The sequence below is a fragment of the Mesocricetus auratus genome, unplaced genomic scaffold, assembly GCF_017639785.1.
Source record: "Mesocricetus auratus isolate SY011 unplaced genomic scaffold, BCM_Maur_2.0 Super-Scaffold_100024, whole genome shotgun sequence".
Taxonomy (NCBI): Eukaryota; Metazoa; Chordata; class Mammalia; order Rodentia; family Cricetidae; genus Mesocricetus; species Mesocricetus auratus.
In genome coordinates, this window is record NW_024429205.1 from 29,149,796 (window position 1) to 29,170,342 (window position 20,547).

The 20,547-nt window shown below is 40.7% G+C and overlaps 1 protein-coding gene across 4 annotated transcripts in view; it reads left to right on the plus strand.

Annotated features, from left to right (window-relative positions):
• The window catches only part of Rmdn2 (regulator of microtubule dynamics 2), a 60,446-nt gene extending 40,673 nt beyond the window's left edge, over nucleotides 1–19,773 (plus strand). For 3 of the 4 annotated variants that reach the window (XM_040730802.1, XM_040730805.1, XM_040730804.1), the window contains 5 exons: nucleotides 2,396–2,449; nucleotides 2,537–2,617; nucleotides 3,889–3,938; nucleotides 14,380–14,501; nucleotides 19,486–19,567. In XM_040730802.1, the coding sequence (XP_040586736.1) occupies nucleotides 2,396–2,449; nucleotides 2,537–2,617; nucleotides 3,889–3,938; nucleotides 14,380–14,473 (279 nt within the window). In that variant the 3' untranslated portion in view covers nucleotides 14,474–14,501; nucleotides 19,486–19,567. Of the gene's footprint in view, nucleotides 1–2,395; nucleotides 2,450–2,536; nucleotides 2,618–3,888; nucleotides 3,939–14,379; nucleotides 14,502–19,485 lie in introns of all 4 variants that reach the window. The other variant, XM_040730803.1, reaches the window with a different exon arrangement.
• Nucleotides 19,774–20,547: the final 774 nt, after the last annotated feature.

Genomic DNA, 20,547 nt, shown 5'->3' on the forward strand with positions numbered 1-20,547 from the left:
GAGTTACTTACAAAAACACAGGTGACTCAAGGCACCTGCACTGCTGAAAAGTACGCCCCAGTGTAGGTGATGACTGGAGAAGCAGCCTCCCCAGAGCTCTCGCCCGGCTTTCAGGCTGCCCCATAGAACAGTCTCCTTTCCCAGCAACTGTTTCCCATGAAGCAGGGCCTTGTGAGTCTCATAACTCTCTGGATTTCCTGAAATCTGGCTAAGGTTCCTGAGTCTCCTTAGCTTCTTGAGTCTTGATAGTGTCCCTCCCTTCTCCAGAAAAGAATGTTTCAGTTAGAGCAAGTAGCTATCCAAGAGACGTGAAGAATTATCTTAGCAATCACTTTCTAAGTTGCAGACACATCTATAGAAGGTTTTGCAGGCATCAGATCAATTCAGTACTCTTATTCTTACTTTAAAATGTGTAATGACTCTGTTCATAAGAACTTTGAACACTTAAATATAGTATTACACACATCTAAGCATGTGTTACATCCATCCATTAAATTAATGCCCTATTCAGCTGGTTTGTCTCTTTACCTTACTCTGGGACCAGCTATACAATCCTATGGTTACAAACTAGATGATTGACGTCAGAAACCTATAACTGGAAATGCCTCCACATCTCTAGTCTTGGAGCGCCTTCCTGTCAGTTCCCAAGGTATCGACTTGAAGCATATCTGATTTCCAGTTTCCATATTAGAAGTGCCCAACTCATGAAGTCTATGCACATATTCCAATTATTCTGTTATTTGAGGGAGGGGTGCAGGAGAGAGCATATGAGTGGATATCATTCAGATAGGGTTTGCACAGAGTTAAGACAAGTACTGAAAATAGAAGGGGGTACAGTCAGATGATCATCCCGAGTCCCTCTTGGAGTGGTTCACTACTCTTACCAGATGGAAATATTGAAATGGAAGAGATTAGAAAAGAAAAACGTGGGACTGGAGAGATGGCTCAATGGTTAAGAGCATTGACTGTTCTTCCAGAAGATCCAGGTTCAATACCAAGCATCCATTTGGCAGCTCATAACTGTCTATAACTCCCAAAATCTGACACACTCATACAGACCTACAGGCAGGCAAAACACCAATGCAAATGAAAAAGAGAAAAAAGAAGTTCCTGGCCAGCCAGAGTCCATCAGTACTGTGGGTGGCTCTAAAACCTGTGCAGAGCTCTAGCCAGGGCCGAAATGACATTTTCCTCTGACTGATTGGCAGCTGCACTCTTTCTTCCCTGCTGTGGCCTCACATCGTATACCTATCAGTCTTGGTCTTGCCTAGAGACATAGTTCCACATATACACAGTATATAGGAGCAAGTGTGTCCTTTGACCGTGAAAACTGAGAACAAATTTGAATGTCTAATGGGAAGAATTTAATGACAGTATGTTCATAATTTGGAATACAGCTTTTAGGGACAGTGAAGCAGACCTATGAATGCTAGCATTAAGATGTGTCTGTGCCCCAGGAAGGGAAACAAGTATAGACAAATAGCCCCGGTCCAGGTCTTACTTTTCAAAAACTAATTACTTCTATTTCTGTAATCAACGAATAGTCTTGTAGGATGACTGTTGGACAGTTGATAGTGGTACTCCTGGAGAATGAGATTGAAGCTGAGAACAAAATTAGAAGGGAGATGCTTGGCTTTTTAAAGTCTGTAAATAACTGGACCTCTAAAGTTCTTTAGGTATATCTCTTCCCTTAGGCTCTGTGTCTCTCCAGGCTGGGGACTGGTGTCAGGTGGGGAGCTCACATGTTTTGGGTCCTTAGACCAGTTCTCTAGTACCCTGTCTCTAAAGGAATCCTTGTGCCCCAGAGATTGGAATTGTGAGAGAAAGAGGAGAGTTGGGCACATTAATGGAACCCACCCTGTCTAGTGCTAGGACTAGCTGTTTCAAGAATCCTATATTCCCTTTAAAAGCACTGCATGTGATAGACTTTATGTGTTATTGAAGTCATGTGACATGTGTTCCTAAGCCGTCAAACCTTAGTCTATTAGAAGATGCTCACCATGGGCTAATAGCATTCTACTCTTATTTCCTAAATAGACTGTAGAATGTATAGGTACTGTCCCCGGAAAGAGAATGTTTGTAACTGTTTTTGTTCTCAAAAGAAAAGGTGAGAGAGGATGGCACAATAAAAATAAAGGCAGTGATTATATATGAACTAATCTTGTTGTTGTGCAAGTTTGAGGACCGTAATGGAAGCATCAGACCACCCTAATAGCTGTCTTTAAAAGCTGTGTTTCTACCCAAAGATACTTAAACCAATCAAAGTATTCAAACATGAAATGGCCAAAACTCTTGTGGCAGTCTGGCCACTGGCTTTATGTTCTTTTTCGCTATGATAAGCATTCTTGTAATAACGTTGCCCTGCTATTCTCTTGTCTGCTTTCTCTTAATTCAGACTGAAGAACTGCAACCTGGTTATTCGGTGTCCAACTACATGTACGTGGCCAAGGTAAGGAAGAGGACTGCTTAGAGATCATGTGAATGATCGCAGTAAATGTGGTTTGCCTCTAACATGAGCTTTGTTTGTCATTTCTAGTGTTACATTGACCTTGACGAATCTCAAGATGCTTGGAAATTCTGTAACTTGGCATTATTGATGCCTATTATTACCAAAGAGGTAAGTCTAGACAGTGAGAGTGAGTGCGAGGGCCTCGCCAGTACTAAGGTTCAATCATCTTATCTTGTCTAGCCTTCACTGTATTGTTAAACTTTTTCTAAGTTGCATATGTACTGTCAGGAATTGTTTCCATTCTGTTGAGAGAATAGGGTAAAGTGATTTGTAGATATAACCACCTGTCTCTTAGAGGTTTTTCGGTCTGAAATAGACCCAGTTAGTGATTTTGCTAATTACTCTACCGCTGCCAAGCTCACAGCACAAGTTTCAGTGCAGGCGCTTTACTGATAGCTTTCTTCCCTGCAGTGAGCATCCTTCATCTTTCTAACCTGTAACGTCTTTGAATTAGTTATCCACTTTGTCCCTTAGCAGGACATTCTAAACCTATCCCACATCTAGTTGCTACCCAGACTGTCAGCCATTTGATCTCTAGAGCCCAAATTATTGTGTATAAACAGCTTTGCAGTCCAAGAATCCAAAACTACAGCATTTATATTACTCATGTGAGCATCTCTTCACTTTAAGGGACTAATCACAGATCCTAAGAAGCATTTCTTAAAACAGAAAATAAAAGGAATTCCTATGTCTAAGGCAGTATGCAATGACTTCTGAATGAAATACTGACTTCATCAATAGCCACACTGTTGCTTGCCTAGCAGCAACATTCAACTTCAGCGGCCTGGAGTGTACTGAGAAGGTTCAGATGGGAAAGAAATTATAATACTTTGATTTACAGTGACAGAGGTACTAATCTGAAGGAGAAACTGTGTTTTAAATTGCTATAATATTTTCAGATGGCATTAGTCACTCAAAGGAGAGTAATCTCCAGTAAAGCTACTTGATAAAGTCAATAATGCAATGTATAACATTTATAAATCATCATATAGTGACATATTTGTATATGAAATCTGTGTCTATATGGCTCTCCTGGGGATAATCCCAGGTAACTTCAAATCCTGCTGCTAGGGCAATTACCTCTTCACACAGCTTAGAAAAGGGAGACAGTGCTAGGTTAGCATACTGGGAGAGCCACTGTGCCAGCCTATGTGACGCCTTTCCATGCTGCATCCCACTGAGCATTTCCTGGAGAAACACCTCCTTATAGTAACTACATTCTCATAGATTTGCATCCTGCGCAGTCCTAAGAAATCTACAGCCTATTTATAATAGCCTTTCAAGAAATATAGCCACATCAAAAATACTCAGTATCAAAGTACTTGGAGTATCAAGATAAATGTGTGACATCTTATTGTACATTTGTATTTTCTTTATAGGACAGAGATGCACATAAAGAGGTGAAAAAAATAATCTGTTCTTTGAAGAGGTAAATAAAAGACTTTATTCTTCGACAATCCCAATATGGTCCTCTAGAGTTTTTCAGAATTGTATTTTTATAGTCCTTTTGCCCTTGATGTAAAGATGATGTATTCTCCTATGATTTGAAGGTTATAACTGTACCCTCTGCAGCAGCTGCACCATAAAACAAACCATGTTATTTGGAAACAGTATTTAATGTTAGTATGTAATGATCCCTAATCATGTATGCTTCATTTTTTCATGTCAATAAACTACAGCCTTTAGAATATTCATGTAACAAATACTTAAATCAGTCTAATAAAATACACCCTAGTGAGTGCTATCATTGTTTCAGTATACTTTATAAAATAAAATAATTCGATTCATAGGGATGAAAATGTAAGTACTGGGCACGGTTGGTAGAAAAGGAAGAACAAAAGAAACATAGCTGGAAATCTGAAAATTAAGTAGAATTACAATAAAATACTGCTTGATATCAGACTTTGAGGTTTTTGTCTTTTTGCAGGAAATGGTCAAAATTAGCAATATTTCCATTAGATGAAATATGTTTATGTACTGTTGGGGGTCTATTTTTGCTACAACCCTTGTGTCAAAATATATCTAAAGCCTAAAACTATATTGAGTATGATCCTGTAATGTCATATCATAGAAATAATTGTAACGAGAAAGCAAAGGTGAGTTATGTGCTTTTCCAACAACATAACACGAGAATAGTTAAGCATACTGTAGTTTCACTATTTTGATATTAAAAATAATTACATGCTAGACATGGTGGTAAACTCATTAATCCCATCACTCACGAAAAGGAGGTAGTATGATCATGGGTCATGAGGGGCCTGGTTAAAAAGCAAGATCCTGTCTCAAAAAAATACACATGATATGATATGATATATATGATATAGGGAAAAGAAGGAAAAATCATGGGTCTGACATGGATATAAAAGCAAGACTCTTTCTTTTGTGTGTGTGTGTGTGTGTGTGTGTGTGTGAGAGAGAGAGAGAGAGAGAGAGAGAGAGAGAGAGAGAGAGAGAGGAAAATGCATAGAATATCTTGTGAATAAGTACATAGATGTGATGTCAACTATGTAAAATATGACAGAAAAGTATTAGTAAAAAATAAACTAAAATAATGCTAGTTTTATTTCTGTTAATCTGTGTTTTTTCCTCAATATATTTTTATTTAAATTAGAAACATGAATGCTTTACATGTCAATCCCAGCCCCCTCTCCCACCCCTCCTCCCTTGTCCCTCCACCAGCTCCCTAGCCCCCCACCCAATACCCATATTATTCCCTGGAAGGGTGAGGGCCTCCTTGGGGGAATCTCCAGAGTCTGTCATTTCATCCAGGGCAGGGCCTAAGCCCTTCCCCATGTGTCCAGGCTGAGAGAGCATCCCTCTATTTGGAATGGGCTCCCAAAGTTCATTCGTACGCCATGGTAAACATTGATCTACTACCCAAGGCCCCAGAGATTTCTGATGCCTCCTCACTGACACTACATTCATGGAGTCCCGATCAGTCCCCTATTGGCCTCTCAGCCATCAGTCTGGGGTTCAAGAGCTCCCCCTTGTCCAGTCAGCTGTCTTTGTGGGTTTCACCAGCACGGTCTTGACCCCTTTGCTCATCACTCCTCCATCTCTGTCACTGGGCTCCAGGAGTTCAATTCAGTGTTTAGCTGTGGGTATCTGTCTCTGCTTCCATCAGTCACTGGATGAAGGTTCTAGGATGTCATATAAGGTAGCTATCAACCTTATCATCAAGGAGGGGCTATTAATGTAGTCTCTCCACTATTGCTTAGTTTGCCAGTTGGTGTTATCCTTGTAGATCTCTGGAGATCTCACTATTGTCAGCTCTCTCCTTGAACCTATAATGACTCCAACTATTGTGGTATCTCTCATCCTGGTCTCCTCCATTCTTACTTCAACTCAACCTTTCTGTTCCCCCATGCCTTCTTCTCCTCTCCTCTTATCCCCCTCTCTTTTTCCTGGCTCTCTCTCCCCTGCCCCCATGTTCCCAATCTTCTCAGGAGATCTTGCCTCATTCCATTTCTCTGGGGTATCATGCATCTCTCTTGGGAACCTCCCTGTTTCCCATACTCACTCACTGGCACTGGGATTGTAGGCTGACACTCCCCTGATCCATGTCTAAAATCCATATACGAGGGAGTACATACCATGTTTCTCTTTTTGTGACTGGGTTACCTCACTCAGGAAGGTTTCTATTAGTGCCATCCATTTGCCTGCAAATTTCAAGATTCCATTGGGTTTTTTTCTGCTGAGTAGTACTCCATTGTGTAAATGTACCACATATTCTCTATCCACTCTTAAGTTGTGGGGCATCTAGGTTGCTTCCAGGATATAGCTATTACAAATATGCTGCTATGAACCTAGTGGAACAGACATCCTTGTTGTGTGAATGGGCATCTTTGGAGTATATGCCTAAGAGTGGAATTGCTAGGTCTTGTGGTGGACTGAGTCCCATTTTCCTGAGGAATCTCCATACTGACTTCCAAAGTGGCTGTACAAGTTTGCACTCCCACCAGCAATGGACGAGTGTTCCCCTTTTTCCACATCCTCTCCAGCATAAACTGTCATTGGTGTTTTTGATTTTAGCCATTCTGACAGGAGTAAGATGATATCTCAGAGTTGTTTTGATTTACATTTCCCTAATGGCTAAGGATATTGAACACTTTCTTAAGTGTCTCTCAGCCATTTTAGACTTCTCTACTGAGAATTCTCTATTTAGTTCAGTCCCCCACTTTTTAACTGGATCCTTTGGTGTTTTGGAGACTTGCTTCTTGAGTTCTTTGTAAATTTTGGAGATCAGCTCTCTGTCAGATGTGGGGTTAGTGAATATCTTCTCCCAATCTGTGGGGTGCCTTTTTTGTTTTGCTGACTGTGTCCTTTGCCTTACAGAAGCTTCTCAGTTTCAGGAGGTCCCATTTATTAATTGTCGATCTCAGTGTTTGTGCTACTGGTATTATGTTCAGGAAGTGGTCTCCTGAACCAATTTGTTCAAGGATACCTCCCACTTTCTCTTCTAGCAGGTTCAGTGTGCCTGGATTTATGTTGAGGTCTTTGATCCATTTGTACTTAAGTTTTGTGCATGGTGATAGACATGGATCTATCTGCAGTCTTTTACATGTCAGCCTCCAGTTATGCCAGCACCATTTGTTGAAGATGCTATATTTTTCCATTGTATAATTTTAACTTCTTTGTCGAAAATCAGGTGTTCATAGGTTTGTGGATTAATCTCAGGTTTTCAATTCAATTCCATTGGTCCACCTGTCTATTTTTGTGCCACTAGCAAGCTGCTTTGAGGACTATAGCTCTGTAATAGAGCTTGAGGTCAGGGATGGTGATGCTTCCAGTCGTTGCTTTGTTGAACAGGGTTGTCTTGGCTATCCTGGGTTTTTTTGTTTTTCCATATAAAGTTGAGAGTTGTTCTTTCAACGTCTGTGAAGAACTGTGCTGGGATTTTGATGGGGATTGCGTTGAGTCTGTAGATTGCTTTTGGCAGGATTGCCATTTTTACTACATTGATCCTACCTATCCAAGAGCATGGGAGATCTTTCCATTTTCTGGTATCTTCTTTAAAGACTCAAAGTTCTTGTGATACAGTTCTTTCACTTGTTTGGTTAGTGTTACCCCAAGGTATTTTATGTTGTTTGTGGCAATTGTAAAGGGTGATGTTTCTCTGATTTCTTTCTCAGCCCTTTTATCGTCTGTACATAATAGGGCTACTGATTTTCTTTAGTTGATCTTGTATCCTGCCACTTTGCTGAAGGTATTTATCAGTTGTAAGAGTTCCCCAGTAGAGTTTTATGGGTCACTTATGTAAACTATTATCATCTGCAAATAGTGAAAGTTTGACCTTTCCTTTCTAATTTGTATCCCCTTGATCTCCTTTTGTTGTCTTATTGCTCTAGTTAGAACTTCGAGTACAATATTGAAGAGGTATGGGGAGGGGAGACAGCCTTGCCTTGTTCCTGATTTTAGAGCAACTGCCTTGAGTTTCTCTTCATTCAGTTTGATGTTGGCTGTTGGTTTGCTGTACATAGATTTTATGATGTTTAGGTATGTTCCTGTTATCACAGATCTCTCCAAGACCTTTATCATGAAGGGGTGTTAGATTTTGTCAAAGGCTTTTTCAACATCTAGTGAGATGACCATGTGATTTTTGTTTCTCAGCTTGTTTACATTGATGGTGGATTACATTGATGGATTTTTGTATGTTGAACCATCCCTGCATCTCTGGAATGAAGCCTATTTGATCATGGTGAATAAGTTTTCTGATGTGTTCTTAGATCCTATTTTCCAGTATTTTATTGAGTATTTTTGCATCAATGTTCATGAGGGATATTGGTCTGAAGTCCTCTTTCTTAGTTGTGCCTTTGTGTGACTTGGGTATTAATGTTATTGAAGCCTCATAAAAAGAGTTTGGCAAAGACCCTTCTGCTTCTATTGCATGTAATACTTTGAGGAGAATTGGTACAACCTGTTCTTTGAATTTCTTGTAGAATTCTGCACTGAAGCCATCTGGCTCTGGGCTTTTTTTTAGTTGGGAGAATTTTGATGACTGCTTCTATTTCTTTAGGTGTTATAGGTCTATTTAAATTGTTTATCTGTTCTTGATTTAACTTTGGTAATTTTGGTAATTTTCAAATTTTGTGAAATACAGCTTTTTAAAATATGACCTGATGATTCTCTGGATTTCTTCACTGTCCATTGTTATGTCTCCCTTTTCCTTTCTGATTTTGTTAATTTGCATGTTCACACTCTGCCGTTTGGTAAGTTTGGAAAAGGTTTATCTATCTTGTTGATTTTCTCAAATCAACATTACACTAATGTTACATTAATTCTTTGTATCGTTTTCCTAGTTTCTAATTTATTGATTTCAGCCCTCAATTATTTCCTGGCGTCTGCTCCTCTGGGGTGAGTTTGCTTCCTTTTGTTCTAGAGCTTTCAATTGTACTGTTAATTCTCTAGTGTGACTATTCTCCAGTTTCTTCATGTGAGCACTTTGTGCTATGAACTTTCCTCTCAGTACTGCTTTCAAAGTGTCCCATAAGTTTGGGTATGTTGTGTCTTCATTCTCATTGAATTCTAGGAAGTCTTTAATTTATTTTTTATTTCTTCTTTGACCCAGGAGTGGTGCAATTATGCATTATTCAATTTCAATGAGTTTGTAGGGTTTCTGCGATTTGTGTTGTTGTTGAATTCTAACTTTAAGGCATGGTGGTCTGATAAGATACATGGAGTTATTCCAATTTTTTTGTGCCTGTTGAGGTTTGCTATGTTGCCAAGTATGTGGTCGATTTTTGAGAAGGTTCCGTGTGGAGCTGAGAAGAAGGTATATTCTTTTGTGTTTGGATGGAATGTTCTATAGATGTCTGTTAAACCCAATTGGGTCATAACTTCTGTTAGTTCCTTTGTCTCTTTGTTAATTTTCTGTCTGGTTGTCCTGTCTAGTGGTGAGAGTGGGGTGTTGAAGTCTCCCACTATAAGTGTGTGAGGTTTTATATGTGCTTTGAGTTTTAGTAATGTTTCTTTTACGAACATGGATGACTTTGTATTGGGGGCATAGATGTTCAGAATTGAGACTTCATCTTGGTGGATTTCTCCTGTGATGAGTATAAAGTGACCTCCTTCATCTCTTTTGATTGATTTTAGTCTAAAGTCTAATTTTTAGATATTAGGATTGCCACTCCTGCTTGATTCTTGGGTCCATCTGATTGGAAAAAACTTTTCCCAACCCTTAACTCTGAAGTAACGTCTGTCTTTGAAGCTGAGGTGTGTTTCTTGTATGCAGCAAAAGGATGGATTCTGTCTTCGAATCCATTCCATTAACCTGTGTCTTTTTATGGGCAAGTTAAGACCATTAATATTGAGGGAAATTAATGACCATTGATGGCTCATTCTCCTCTGTTTTGGAATGGTTGTTGTTGGTGGAATTATATGTGGATTTCCACCACTTTTTCTTTTGCCTGTTAGTAAAGTGGAATTATCTATTGCCTATATTTTTCTGGTTGTAGTTAACTTCCTTGGCTTGGAGTTTTCCTTCCAGAATTTTCTGGAATTTTCTGGAGGGCTGGGTTAGTGGATATGTATTGTTTAAATCTGGTTTTGTCATGGAATATCTTGTTTTCTCCATCTATATTGATTGAAAGCTTTGCTGGGTATAGTAGTCTTGGCTGGCATCCGTGGTCTCTTAGTGTTTGTAGGATATCTATCCAGGACCTTCTGGCTTTCATAATTTCCATGGAAAAATCAGGTGTAATTCTGATAGGTTTGCCTTTATATGTTACTTGGCCTTTTTCCCTAGCTGCTCTTAATATTCTTTCTTTATTCTGTATGTTTGGGGTCTTGATTATTATGTGTCAAGGGGATATTTTTTTGGTCCACTCTATTTGGTTTTCTGTAAGCTTCTTGCACCTTCCTTGGCATGTCTTTCTTTAGGTTGGGAAAGTTTTCTTCTATGGTTTTGTTGAATATGTTTTCTGGTCCTTTGAGGTGAGTTTCTTCACCTTCTCCTATACCTATTATTCTTAGGTTTGGTCTTTTCACAGTGTCCCATATTTCCTGGATATTTTGTGTTAGGGATTTGTTGGACTTAAAGTTTTCTTTGATAGATGAATCTAATTCTCCTAGTGTGTCTTTAACACCTGAGATTCTCTCTTCCATCTCTTGTATTCTGTTGGTTATACTTGTATCTGTAGTACCCGACCATTTTCCCAACTTTTCTATTTCCAGCATTCCTTCAGACTGTGTTTATTTTTTTATTGTGTCTATTTCAGATTTCAGCCCTTGCACTGTTTGAATTGTTTCTTGCAATTTTTGCTTTGTCTTTTCTTCCATTTCTCGCATTTTTGGATTGTTTTTTTCTTCCATTTCTTTAAGGGATTTTTTTTCATATCCTCTTTGAGGGCCTCTATCATTTTCATGAAGTTGTTTTAATGTCATTCTCTTTTGATTCATATGTGTTATGGTGTTCCAGTCTTGGTGATGTAGGGTCTCTGGACTCTGGCAATGTCATAATCATTTTTCTTTTGCTCCTTGTGTTTTTATATTGTCTACTTCCCATCCGTTTTTGCAGTGTGTTCCAGAAGGTGCCTCTTCCTCTCCTGGTGGGTGTGGGACTGGGGTTCCCTTCTGGTGGGTGTAGACAAGTCCAATGTTCTGGAAGCTCTCCACTTCCTGGTCTCGTGGGATGGAAGCCACAGTAGCAGTTCCCAAGCACCGGCAGACAGCCCTGAAATGGACCCTGGTTTACCTGGTCCCATGGGTGGAGCAGGAGACTAGGGTGCATTGGCTCCCACTGCTGGAATGGAAGACACAGCAGTAGACCCCAAGCACAGGCAGCCAGTCTAGTCCTAGTCCCGTGGGTGGAGCAGGAAGCCAGGGTACCTTGGTTCTTGCCACCTCCGGGATGGAAGCCACAGTGGAAGTCCCCAGGCACAGGCACTGAATCTGTGTTTTATTTCTGTATTTCCCAATTTTAGGTAATAAACCAATACAATTTTTTAAAAGTTAAACTTAGTCATCAGTGATTAATAAAGATCCTCTGGTATCCTTTAACCATCCTAGAAATTAGAGTAAAACTTAAATTTCCTGGTTGCTCTCCCCAACACACACTCATGCATGCACAAGCACACATTCACACAGATATTCACACATGCACGCAAACACATACACACACACACACACACACACACACACGCCCAACTCCTCACATAGAGATGCCAGCTATTTAAATGAGATTATTTCTTCTCAGATAGTGGCCATGGGGTACCAAATCACTTTCTCTACAGCTGGTCTACTGACTGGATGGGGAGGAAAACATGCAGGTTACCTCATTGACTTTGCAGAGGCTACAGTGCTATTGATAGTAATCTGCAGTCTCTAAAAAGTTAAATAAAATAAATCGTACTACTAATTGTTGTACTGTTGAGGCAGGCTGTTCCAGCTAGCAATAAATAACATAGGTTCATCACATCATAAGCTTTGTGGAAACAGCTCCACAGCTCCCTCCAATAGAAAACAGTTTAAGAGACTTTTCTCTAAGGAGTCTAAGAGTTAGAAACAGTGTCCTTGCAGACAGAAGGATGAATATGAGAAAGAGAAATAGTGTCCTGGCAGACAAAAGAGACTTGAGACTCTGGTCATAAGACCTAAGATTCATTTATTTTAACAAAATTCCTATTTGGTCCTTGATTTCAATATGTCTTCAATGGTCAAGTTAATAGCCACTGGTTAGGTAATGAATGTAGTAGTTTGTGAATAAGTCTTTGGTCTAACAGTGTGACACTCCTACTTTAGTCTCCAGAGTATTGACAATTTCCAGCCCATGTGGCAGTGTCTCCAAGAGTGTTAGCCAAAGACAGTCCCCACCTCACTCCACCATAGTCACTTCCAAATATTAAAACTAAACCCAGGGTGCTCCCCACACATGCGCACAACACACACACACATTCTGCACTCACATCTTGTCTGACTGCTGTCCTCACCAAGCCATGTGATGCAAGACCATGTGATGGGACCAACTCAAATGTCGGCATTAAATTTCTTTGCCTCGTAAAAGCTATTTTCCAGGCATGACCCACTGCATTACATCGAGACTATTCCATTCCCCTCCAGGGAATCTCACACAAGCACATCTGTGTGGACGCTAATTCTCTGTGGTGACTTCACTCACCACTCAGAATGCCTGACTTTGGAAAAGCCAGAACCTGTTCAGCATTCGTGAGATGAGGATCACTTCTGGTAGATCACTGAGGCCAGGCTAATGGGACCCCTACCCCTTAAAGATGGCTTTAAGACTTCATGTCCAGTGCTAGGAAGAGGGAGTTCAAATCCAGAACTTTGAATGTCTCCTGAAGATAGGAATCGAAACTGCATGTTACAATTTCTCATAAAACACTAAAGAGGTAAACAGTTTACCCCTGATATTGTAATGCTTTGATGTCCTTTTAGCTGTGTTGTCCTGCAGGACAAATGGCCTTTGCTGTAATAGGAAAACTGAAGTCACTTCAGCTGTGCCCAAATGTTATTCCAAAGCTTTTTCCTTCGTAATGTTTTTAAACTAGAAAATGCATTAGTTAAAGCTGAAAGGGATCATAAATACATTTTCTACACCAAACTTCCCATTTTTACAATAAAAAGCATGCACTCTGATCTAAGAGGAACACAGTTGGGGCCAGAGAATTGCACTGGCCAAGCTGGGCCTGGGATCCAGATCTTGGAATCTTATGTGTTCTCAAATCCGCCTTGAGCCTCGGGCTGTTTAAGTGGAGTCCAGTGTGCCTGGCATAGAATGGGCACCTGAGAGCAGGAGCATGTGTGGTAATTGATAACTACTCCCAAGTCATTTTTCTTGTATCAACTCATTTTAGACACCAGTGGCTCTCAGCCTACTTCATGCTGCAACCCTTTAATACAGTTCCTCATGATGCGGTGACCCCCAAACACACAAAATTATTTCATTGCTACTTCAGAACTGTAATGTTGTTTCTGTTTTGAATCATAATGTAAATATCTGATATGCAAACCCCTAAAGGTTGAGAATAGCTGTTACACACCAGCCCCATGAAGAAAGGGCATTTGATTATTACCCTTGTCTATGTCATGGGAACCGGAACAAGAGATACAAACTGCCATTCCCTCACGGGTGACTGGGAGACTGGAAACGGAATGTGCAAGGATGGGTGCTGTGGTCTGAGCCGCTGCGTTCTCCTGTTGGTAAATGAGGGGACGCAGGGGCGGAAGTGGAGGGAACAAAAGACAGAAAGGAGCAAGAAGACACTAAAAAAGAAAAGAAAAGAAAGGAGAGCAAGAGTAAGGAGAAAGTGTAAAGAAAATGTGTTTTATATTAGCATGTGTTTTCTAGTTTTGTATCACAGATTTCTGACAACCTATTTTATAATCTAATATGTTAAATCTCTCTCATATGCTCACCTTAGTCCCTCCCCTAGATAAGAGGAGAGGATAGTGAAGCCTAATTGAATGACATGCCCTATTTTATCTGTGTGTGTAGGAAGAGCCTCATGGTAGACTTAATAGCTTATTAATTGTGATGAGCAAGACTATTTTAGAGACAATTAAAGTTATTATCTTAATGTTCTGTGATCTTGGATATCCCTAGAATATATTTTGCTTTAGATTCCTGCAGCCAAATCATTAACAATGATTTTTTAAAACAGCCTTATTGAGAGATTATTGACCTACAAATAATTGCATATGTTTGACTTGTATCATTTAACAATTGTGACATACACGTATACCCATGGAATCTCCAGCACAATCGAGAACATTTCTATAGCTTCGAACTCCTGTCCATGTCCTTTGTAGTCTTTCCCTGTGCCTCTGTCCCTGCTTGCCTCTGTCCCTGCTTGCCTCTGTCCCTGCTCCCTGCTGCAGCTACACAGCCACCAATCTACTTGCTGTCACTGTAGGTTGAGTCCTGTGATAAAATACAGTTCAGAAGCAGAAAAAGAACCAACTACTACATGTTACCAAATGGGTGAATCTCAAATGAATTATGCCTAAAGAAGTCAGACAGAATGAGATCCGTAATGTAAGTTTACATAAGATTCTACAGAACTTGATCCATGGCAACACCTTCTAGCACAATAAGAGCTAGCCAGGGGGGAGGATGTTTCCCCCTAAGCTCAAGATCGATGTCTATGTCCTGCAGCAGTAGGCTGGTACCTAGCTATGGTGAGCAATCAGTGGCAATAGCCTCTGTCGTTTGGGAGACCACTGGGGCCTGGGCGTCACTACAGCAAAGTCCCATGGCTGACACTGAGATTCCTCTTAATGACTCACACCTCTGGGAACAACAATGTCCACCCTTGCGTGGTCCTCCTTTCAGACTCCTTTTTAAATAATCATAACAGATGTCTAGGCCTTTCAAATGCTCTCCAAGTGTCTCATATCACACAAGTTTGATGTACTGTATTTTTGCCTTTATTCAATGGAAGATAGTTTTTAATTTCTGTTTTGAATTCTCCTATGACACATGAGTTAGTTAGAAATCTGTTCAATTTTTTGTCTATTTAGGGATTTTACAAAGGTCTCTCTGCTGTTGGTTTCAAGTCCACTGTGATCAGAAAACCTATTTTGTCTGTGTTGAATTGTTTAACTTGTTGAGATTCTGTAGTACAAATAGTCTCTATTTTGGTTTATGATCAGTGTATGCTTAAAAAGAATATGTACTACTTTTTGGGAGAGAAAATATCTGTTCTGTCCGGACTAGTCTCAAATTCTAGCTAAGTAATCCTTCTACTTCAGCCTTCTGAGTGGCTGAGCCTGTAAATATATCACCATTGCTGGCAGAAAATATATTCTTTATAGATCAACCTTATCAAGTTGGATAATAATGTTGGCAAATCTTTTAATTCCTTTGGCTCCACCCGTGGCCTGGAAAGTCTCACGGTCGTGAGTTGGACAACTGTAGGGTTCATTTTATTGCCCACCTCTAAGGAATGGCTTCTTCTCTTCTATCCAGTATCCTAAAACCATTGCTACCCATGATGCTCTTTCCACATGGAGAGCCACACAGGGGAGCTTCAGGAAGATGCGCCATTGCTCATACACACTCGTCACTCGCCACCTGTCTAGTCCCAGCAAACTCAGAAGTGTCACACTGCATTGTTACACAAGCTTCTGTAACTTCCCATGTGTCTGCTTTATGAAATAAAACAGCTAAATAACCTAGGAAGTTGGACTTGGGTTAGACTCTTTTTAAACAGTGTCCTTGCTCTTGGCAATAAAATCAATTGCCTATGAGGAGTTAAGTCATACACCCCCAGCCCCTCGAGCTTTTCATATTGGTTCATCTTAACCAATTTAAAATCTAGTTTCAACAAGTTTGAAAATCTAGTTTAATGCCAGGAAAAGAATCTACTGGAAACCACCGCATTAGAAGTTACTAACGCCAAGTAAGTGTGGCTCCAGCAGAGCCTAATTAGGCAGTCCCTTCCAGCCAGGGAGGATGGCCCTGCCCTCTATACAGAATGCATCTGGCTTGCAGTGTTGACTGCCATAATTTTTTAAAGGTCTCGTCATAAAGATAGCAATTTTACAGCCGAGCCATTAATTGCTTTCATTCCTTGTTTGAGTATTTTAATCCCCTTGTTTCCTTTAGTTCTGAGAGCTCAGGATTCCTTGCAATTATAATTAATAAAAGATTTATTGAACTAATATTAAAAGACCATCCAAACACTGATCTGGACTTTAGGAAGATCTGAATCAGATACAATTTGTAGAATTTTTAATAGAAAAATACAAAAATGCAAATACAAAATTAGCTTTGATGGTCACCATGTTAACAAATTATAAAATTTCAAAAGCTGAAAATACAATAACTATCATTAAAATTCAGAAAAATATTATTATTAACTGCATGGCATAGCTTTGTCATATTTAACATTTTGACATATACTTGTTCATGTATCATATGATAGTAAAGTTTCCTGTGTCATTGGTCTTCCCCCAACATTATGGAGTAACGTTTGTGTTTTGTTGCACATGATATAGAAGAGTTCCTCTCAGCCTCACTTCATGTTTACAGTGATGTGGTAAAACTTCTCTGTGTCCTTTCTTCCTAACGTGATCCCTGGGATCTCCAGCCTCTTGAATACCTCAGGCTGCCACAACAATGGGACCAGCTCTACCCAGCCTCTGTGCTTCCAGAACCCACCCCCATCTCACCTGCAGTCATGGTGGGTCCCAGAAATCTTTGAAGCCTGAGTCATGGTGGACCCTCAGCAGGGAAGCAAGATCTTGTCTTCAGAAGTCAAAATCAGGATCTGAAGCTCAGTGTAAACCTCCAGGAATAATCTGTTACCACTGATGCAGAAGTTGCATATTGACCATCTTAAATATCAAATCCTATAGGATATGTAGGAAACCCCATTGACAAACCATCCTCCTTGGCTCTCCAAGCCTTCGTCCTGAAACTTTTTTTCTTGGGAAGATAAAGAAACAAGTGACAGACTGATGTTTTTTTCCATGTTATCCACCACTTAAAGGCCAGTCCAAATGCCCCCCATGTGTCTGCTCCACCTCCTTCCAACACAACTCCAGAGTTGCCTCACTGTGGACACACTGTCTGCATGCCAGGCAGACTGGATTGATCATTACTCAGAAGCTTTCTGGTACTCCTGCCCAACTGCTTGGTCTTATTCCCTGTGGGAATAAATCCCACACCACACACTCACACACACACAAACACACACACACACACTCACACACACACACACACGCAGAGAGAGAGAGAGAGAGAGAGAGAGAGAGAGAGAGAGAGAGAGAGAGAGAGAGAGAGAGAGAGAGAGAGAGAGAGAGAGAGACTGCCTGTGGAAACCAAAGCCTGGCTCGGTGATGAACTGTCCTCCATAAAACCTTTTGACCCACGTCATCAGTTGTGGTCTCACCCACCTCAAAATGCCAGAATGCTTTTCTGTGCCTTCTTCAAGCCCAACTAAAGTGACAACAAAGGACATTGTCATTTACCTTCATAGTTCTTGTCAGTATGTGCTCATTTAACATTAATAAACCCAAATAAAACAAGCCCAGGTGTTAAAAGCGAAGATAGAGAAGCGCTGCGGTCCCTGCCTGTGCTGTGACAGGAGAGGGGCAGGCAGCAGGCACAGAGGAAAGGACAAAGGGCAGGGACCGCAGAGGACTGGAAAGTCAGAGGAAAGGACAAAGGGCAGGGACGCAGAGGACTGGAAAGTCAGAGGCCAAGCAAGCGACAGCAGCATTGAGGTGGTGCAAAGGGGAGTTATTAGCCTGTTACATTGAATAACAGAGCAAACTGTCAGCCCCTGGGATAGGGGAGAGAAAACTGGGTTTGATGAAGTCATATACCTAGTTCACGCAGTAGGAAACTAGCCCAGGGGCCTGATTCCCAACACTGGTTTGGACAGCACTGAAATAAGTCACATCAAAGCTATATATTCCATTTCAACCCACCTAGAATTAATATCCTTGGAGGTCAAATCTATTTCCCTTTGCTTTGCTTTGGCTTTTCCCAAAATTAAAGCAGCTAAAAACAATAGACAAAAAAAAAGATTCTCAAATTTTATATCATTGCTAACTTAGCCAAAAATATAACGTGTCTCCCGTGGGAGGAAATGGGAGGTGATTCACTGGAAAGGACAGCAAGTTTAAGGGGAGCTTTGAAAAGAGAACTTTGTGGCCTTATGAGATAAAGTCATAGGAATGGCCCACAAAGCGTCCTACCTCCTAAGAACAACTGTCCCTGATAGTGACGATTTCTCCATGAGATGTTTCTCAGCCATACTTTGTCCCCTTTCATTTCTACTATAAATGTAACTTATACTTCACAGCATGCTGGAGATTATGCTCTGCCTAACATTTGCAGATCCCCACCCAAACATGCCCTGAAACTGGCCAGAGAATTTAGGATCAAGGTAGAAGTCTGTCGGTCCTTCTGCCTTACAGTGGTGACAGTACAGCAAGGGCTTTCACCTTGCTGGCCCTCCAGATTTCAAATCTATTGATGTTGAACTTAAAACATTAACATTCCCTAATTCACTTAGATTTGTTTATTTATAAATTATGGGTATTGATACTGTACTCAGATGTTCATGAGAAAATACGCACAAGAATAAAACATAGTAGGGGTAGGAGGATAACTAAGTTGCTAAGTGCTTGCTATGCTAGTGTGGGGATCGCCAGCCCCCACATAAAAAGCCAGGCATGGTGGTGCACACCTGTAATCCTTGCACTGGAGAGACAGAAAAAACTGGATCCCTGGAGCTCTCTGCCCTGCTAGTCTGGAAGAATCAGCAAGCATCAGATGTGTACTGTTTTAAAATTGATGGAGAATGTAGGGAAGATCCCCACCATTAACCTCTGGACTCCACATGCATATACATACATACATACATACATACATACATACATACATGCACACATATATGCACATTTATACACAAGCAAAAAAGAGAAAACATCTTATAGAATAAAATAACTTGATTTTAAGAATTCTTCATGAAAGAATAAACATATTTTCTTAATATAATTCACCGTGCTTAAGAACAAAAACCTTGAGAAGCACTTAACACGGAAGCCATCTGTAACATGATGACACTGTCACTACTGTTATGATGCAATAGTGTCCTAGAGGCATTTGTTCTAATGAGCAAAACAACTAACGAAGTAGAGGACAAAGTTCTATAGAGTGCAGTAAAACCATTCTGATTCTTATGTGTGGGAAGCCTGAGGGACCAACTGCAAAACTATGTTCAACTATAACAGGGTTCATTAATAATGTATAAAACAGTAGCCATCATAAACAGATGGCAGCCAGTTAGAAGAAGACGGCCTGGCATACAATGTTTCAGTTAGCATAACCTCAACAAAATCATATATCTAAGAATAAACAACAGGATAGCAAAAACTGAAGGACTCCAAAGGTTTGAACAAACAGACAGGCATGCTATACTTTGACAAGGAAGACAGCATTCTATAGATTATGCATGCCCTGCAATTTCAAAACAAGAACTAACCAAGACTGTTTCTGCCTTAAGTTTCAGGTGGAAAACACACAAGAAGAATTATGATAACATTGAAAGTGTCAAGTCAAGGAATGTGTCGAACTACCAAGACTAGATAGTGAAAATGAAATGTGTAAAGCTACAGTCCTCAAAGACTCACTGTAAGTGGATAGATACATCGATGAGCTAGGATAAAGAAAGCCTCTGTCTGCATGGATATGTTCAAATGCTCATGCTAATTTAACACGTGGTAAAAGGGGTATGTAAAAACTTGCTCAAAATAAATAAGATCTTGGGGGACTGGGGTGAGGTAGAAGAGAGCTAAGGCAAGCTATAAGATTTTTGAGCAACTGACTCAGATCTTGTTCATTAAGAGTCAGGAGTAATCCGCACTCCGCTACCACCATGGTGTTCATAGGTCCGCTGCAGAGCAGGAACTGTGTCTTACCCACTGCATCCTAAGCAGTCCCATCTGGGTCACAACACAGCAACAGTGACAAGCCGAGAGCATTTATGGCACAGTAGCTGGTCAGCAGAGGTGATGGGTGCGTATGTTAGCTCTGAACACAGCAGCAGAGACATGCCAACTGAGACTTAGGAGAGACGAGGGCGTGGGGTGGGGATGAAGAGCTCAACCGAGCTCAACACACTCACAGAAACTGTCCAGGTATGGCTCCGCTGGAAGACACAGGAATGCCTATACCAGAGGGGGGCGAAGAACTCATCGCAGAAGTACCTATGGGATCATCAGAGAGAAGCCCAGCATCCCTGCAGTCACACCACCCAGGGGCGCACAGGCATGGTTTGGCATGGCCTCAAACAAGACTTGGGCCTCTGGGTTCACATGAAAACATGTGAGAAACAGAAGTAAGCTTTTCAAACCCCGGTAGGTGCCCAAATAATAATCGTTCTCTTTGAATGGAGCCTTGTTTGTGACAGGCACTCACTTCACTCTCGACACCTTCTACTTCCATAGGAGTGGCAGGGACTAGATAGACCCTTACGCTTGTCAAAGAACTGAAGGCTGGGCGTCACAGACTCACTGATGGCACCTTCTTGGTACCCTGTCCAAGTGCTGGGGAAGGAAGCTGCTTT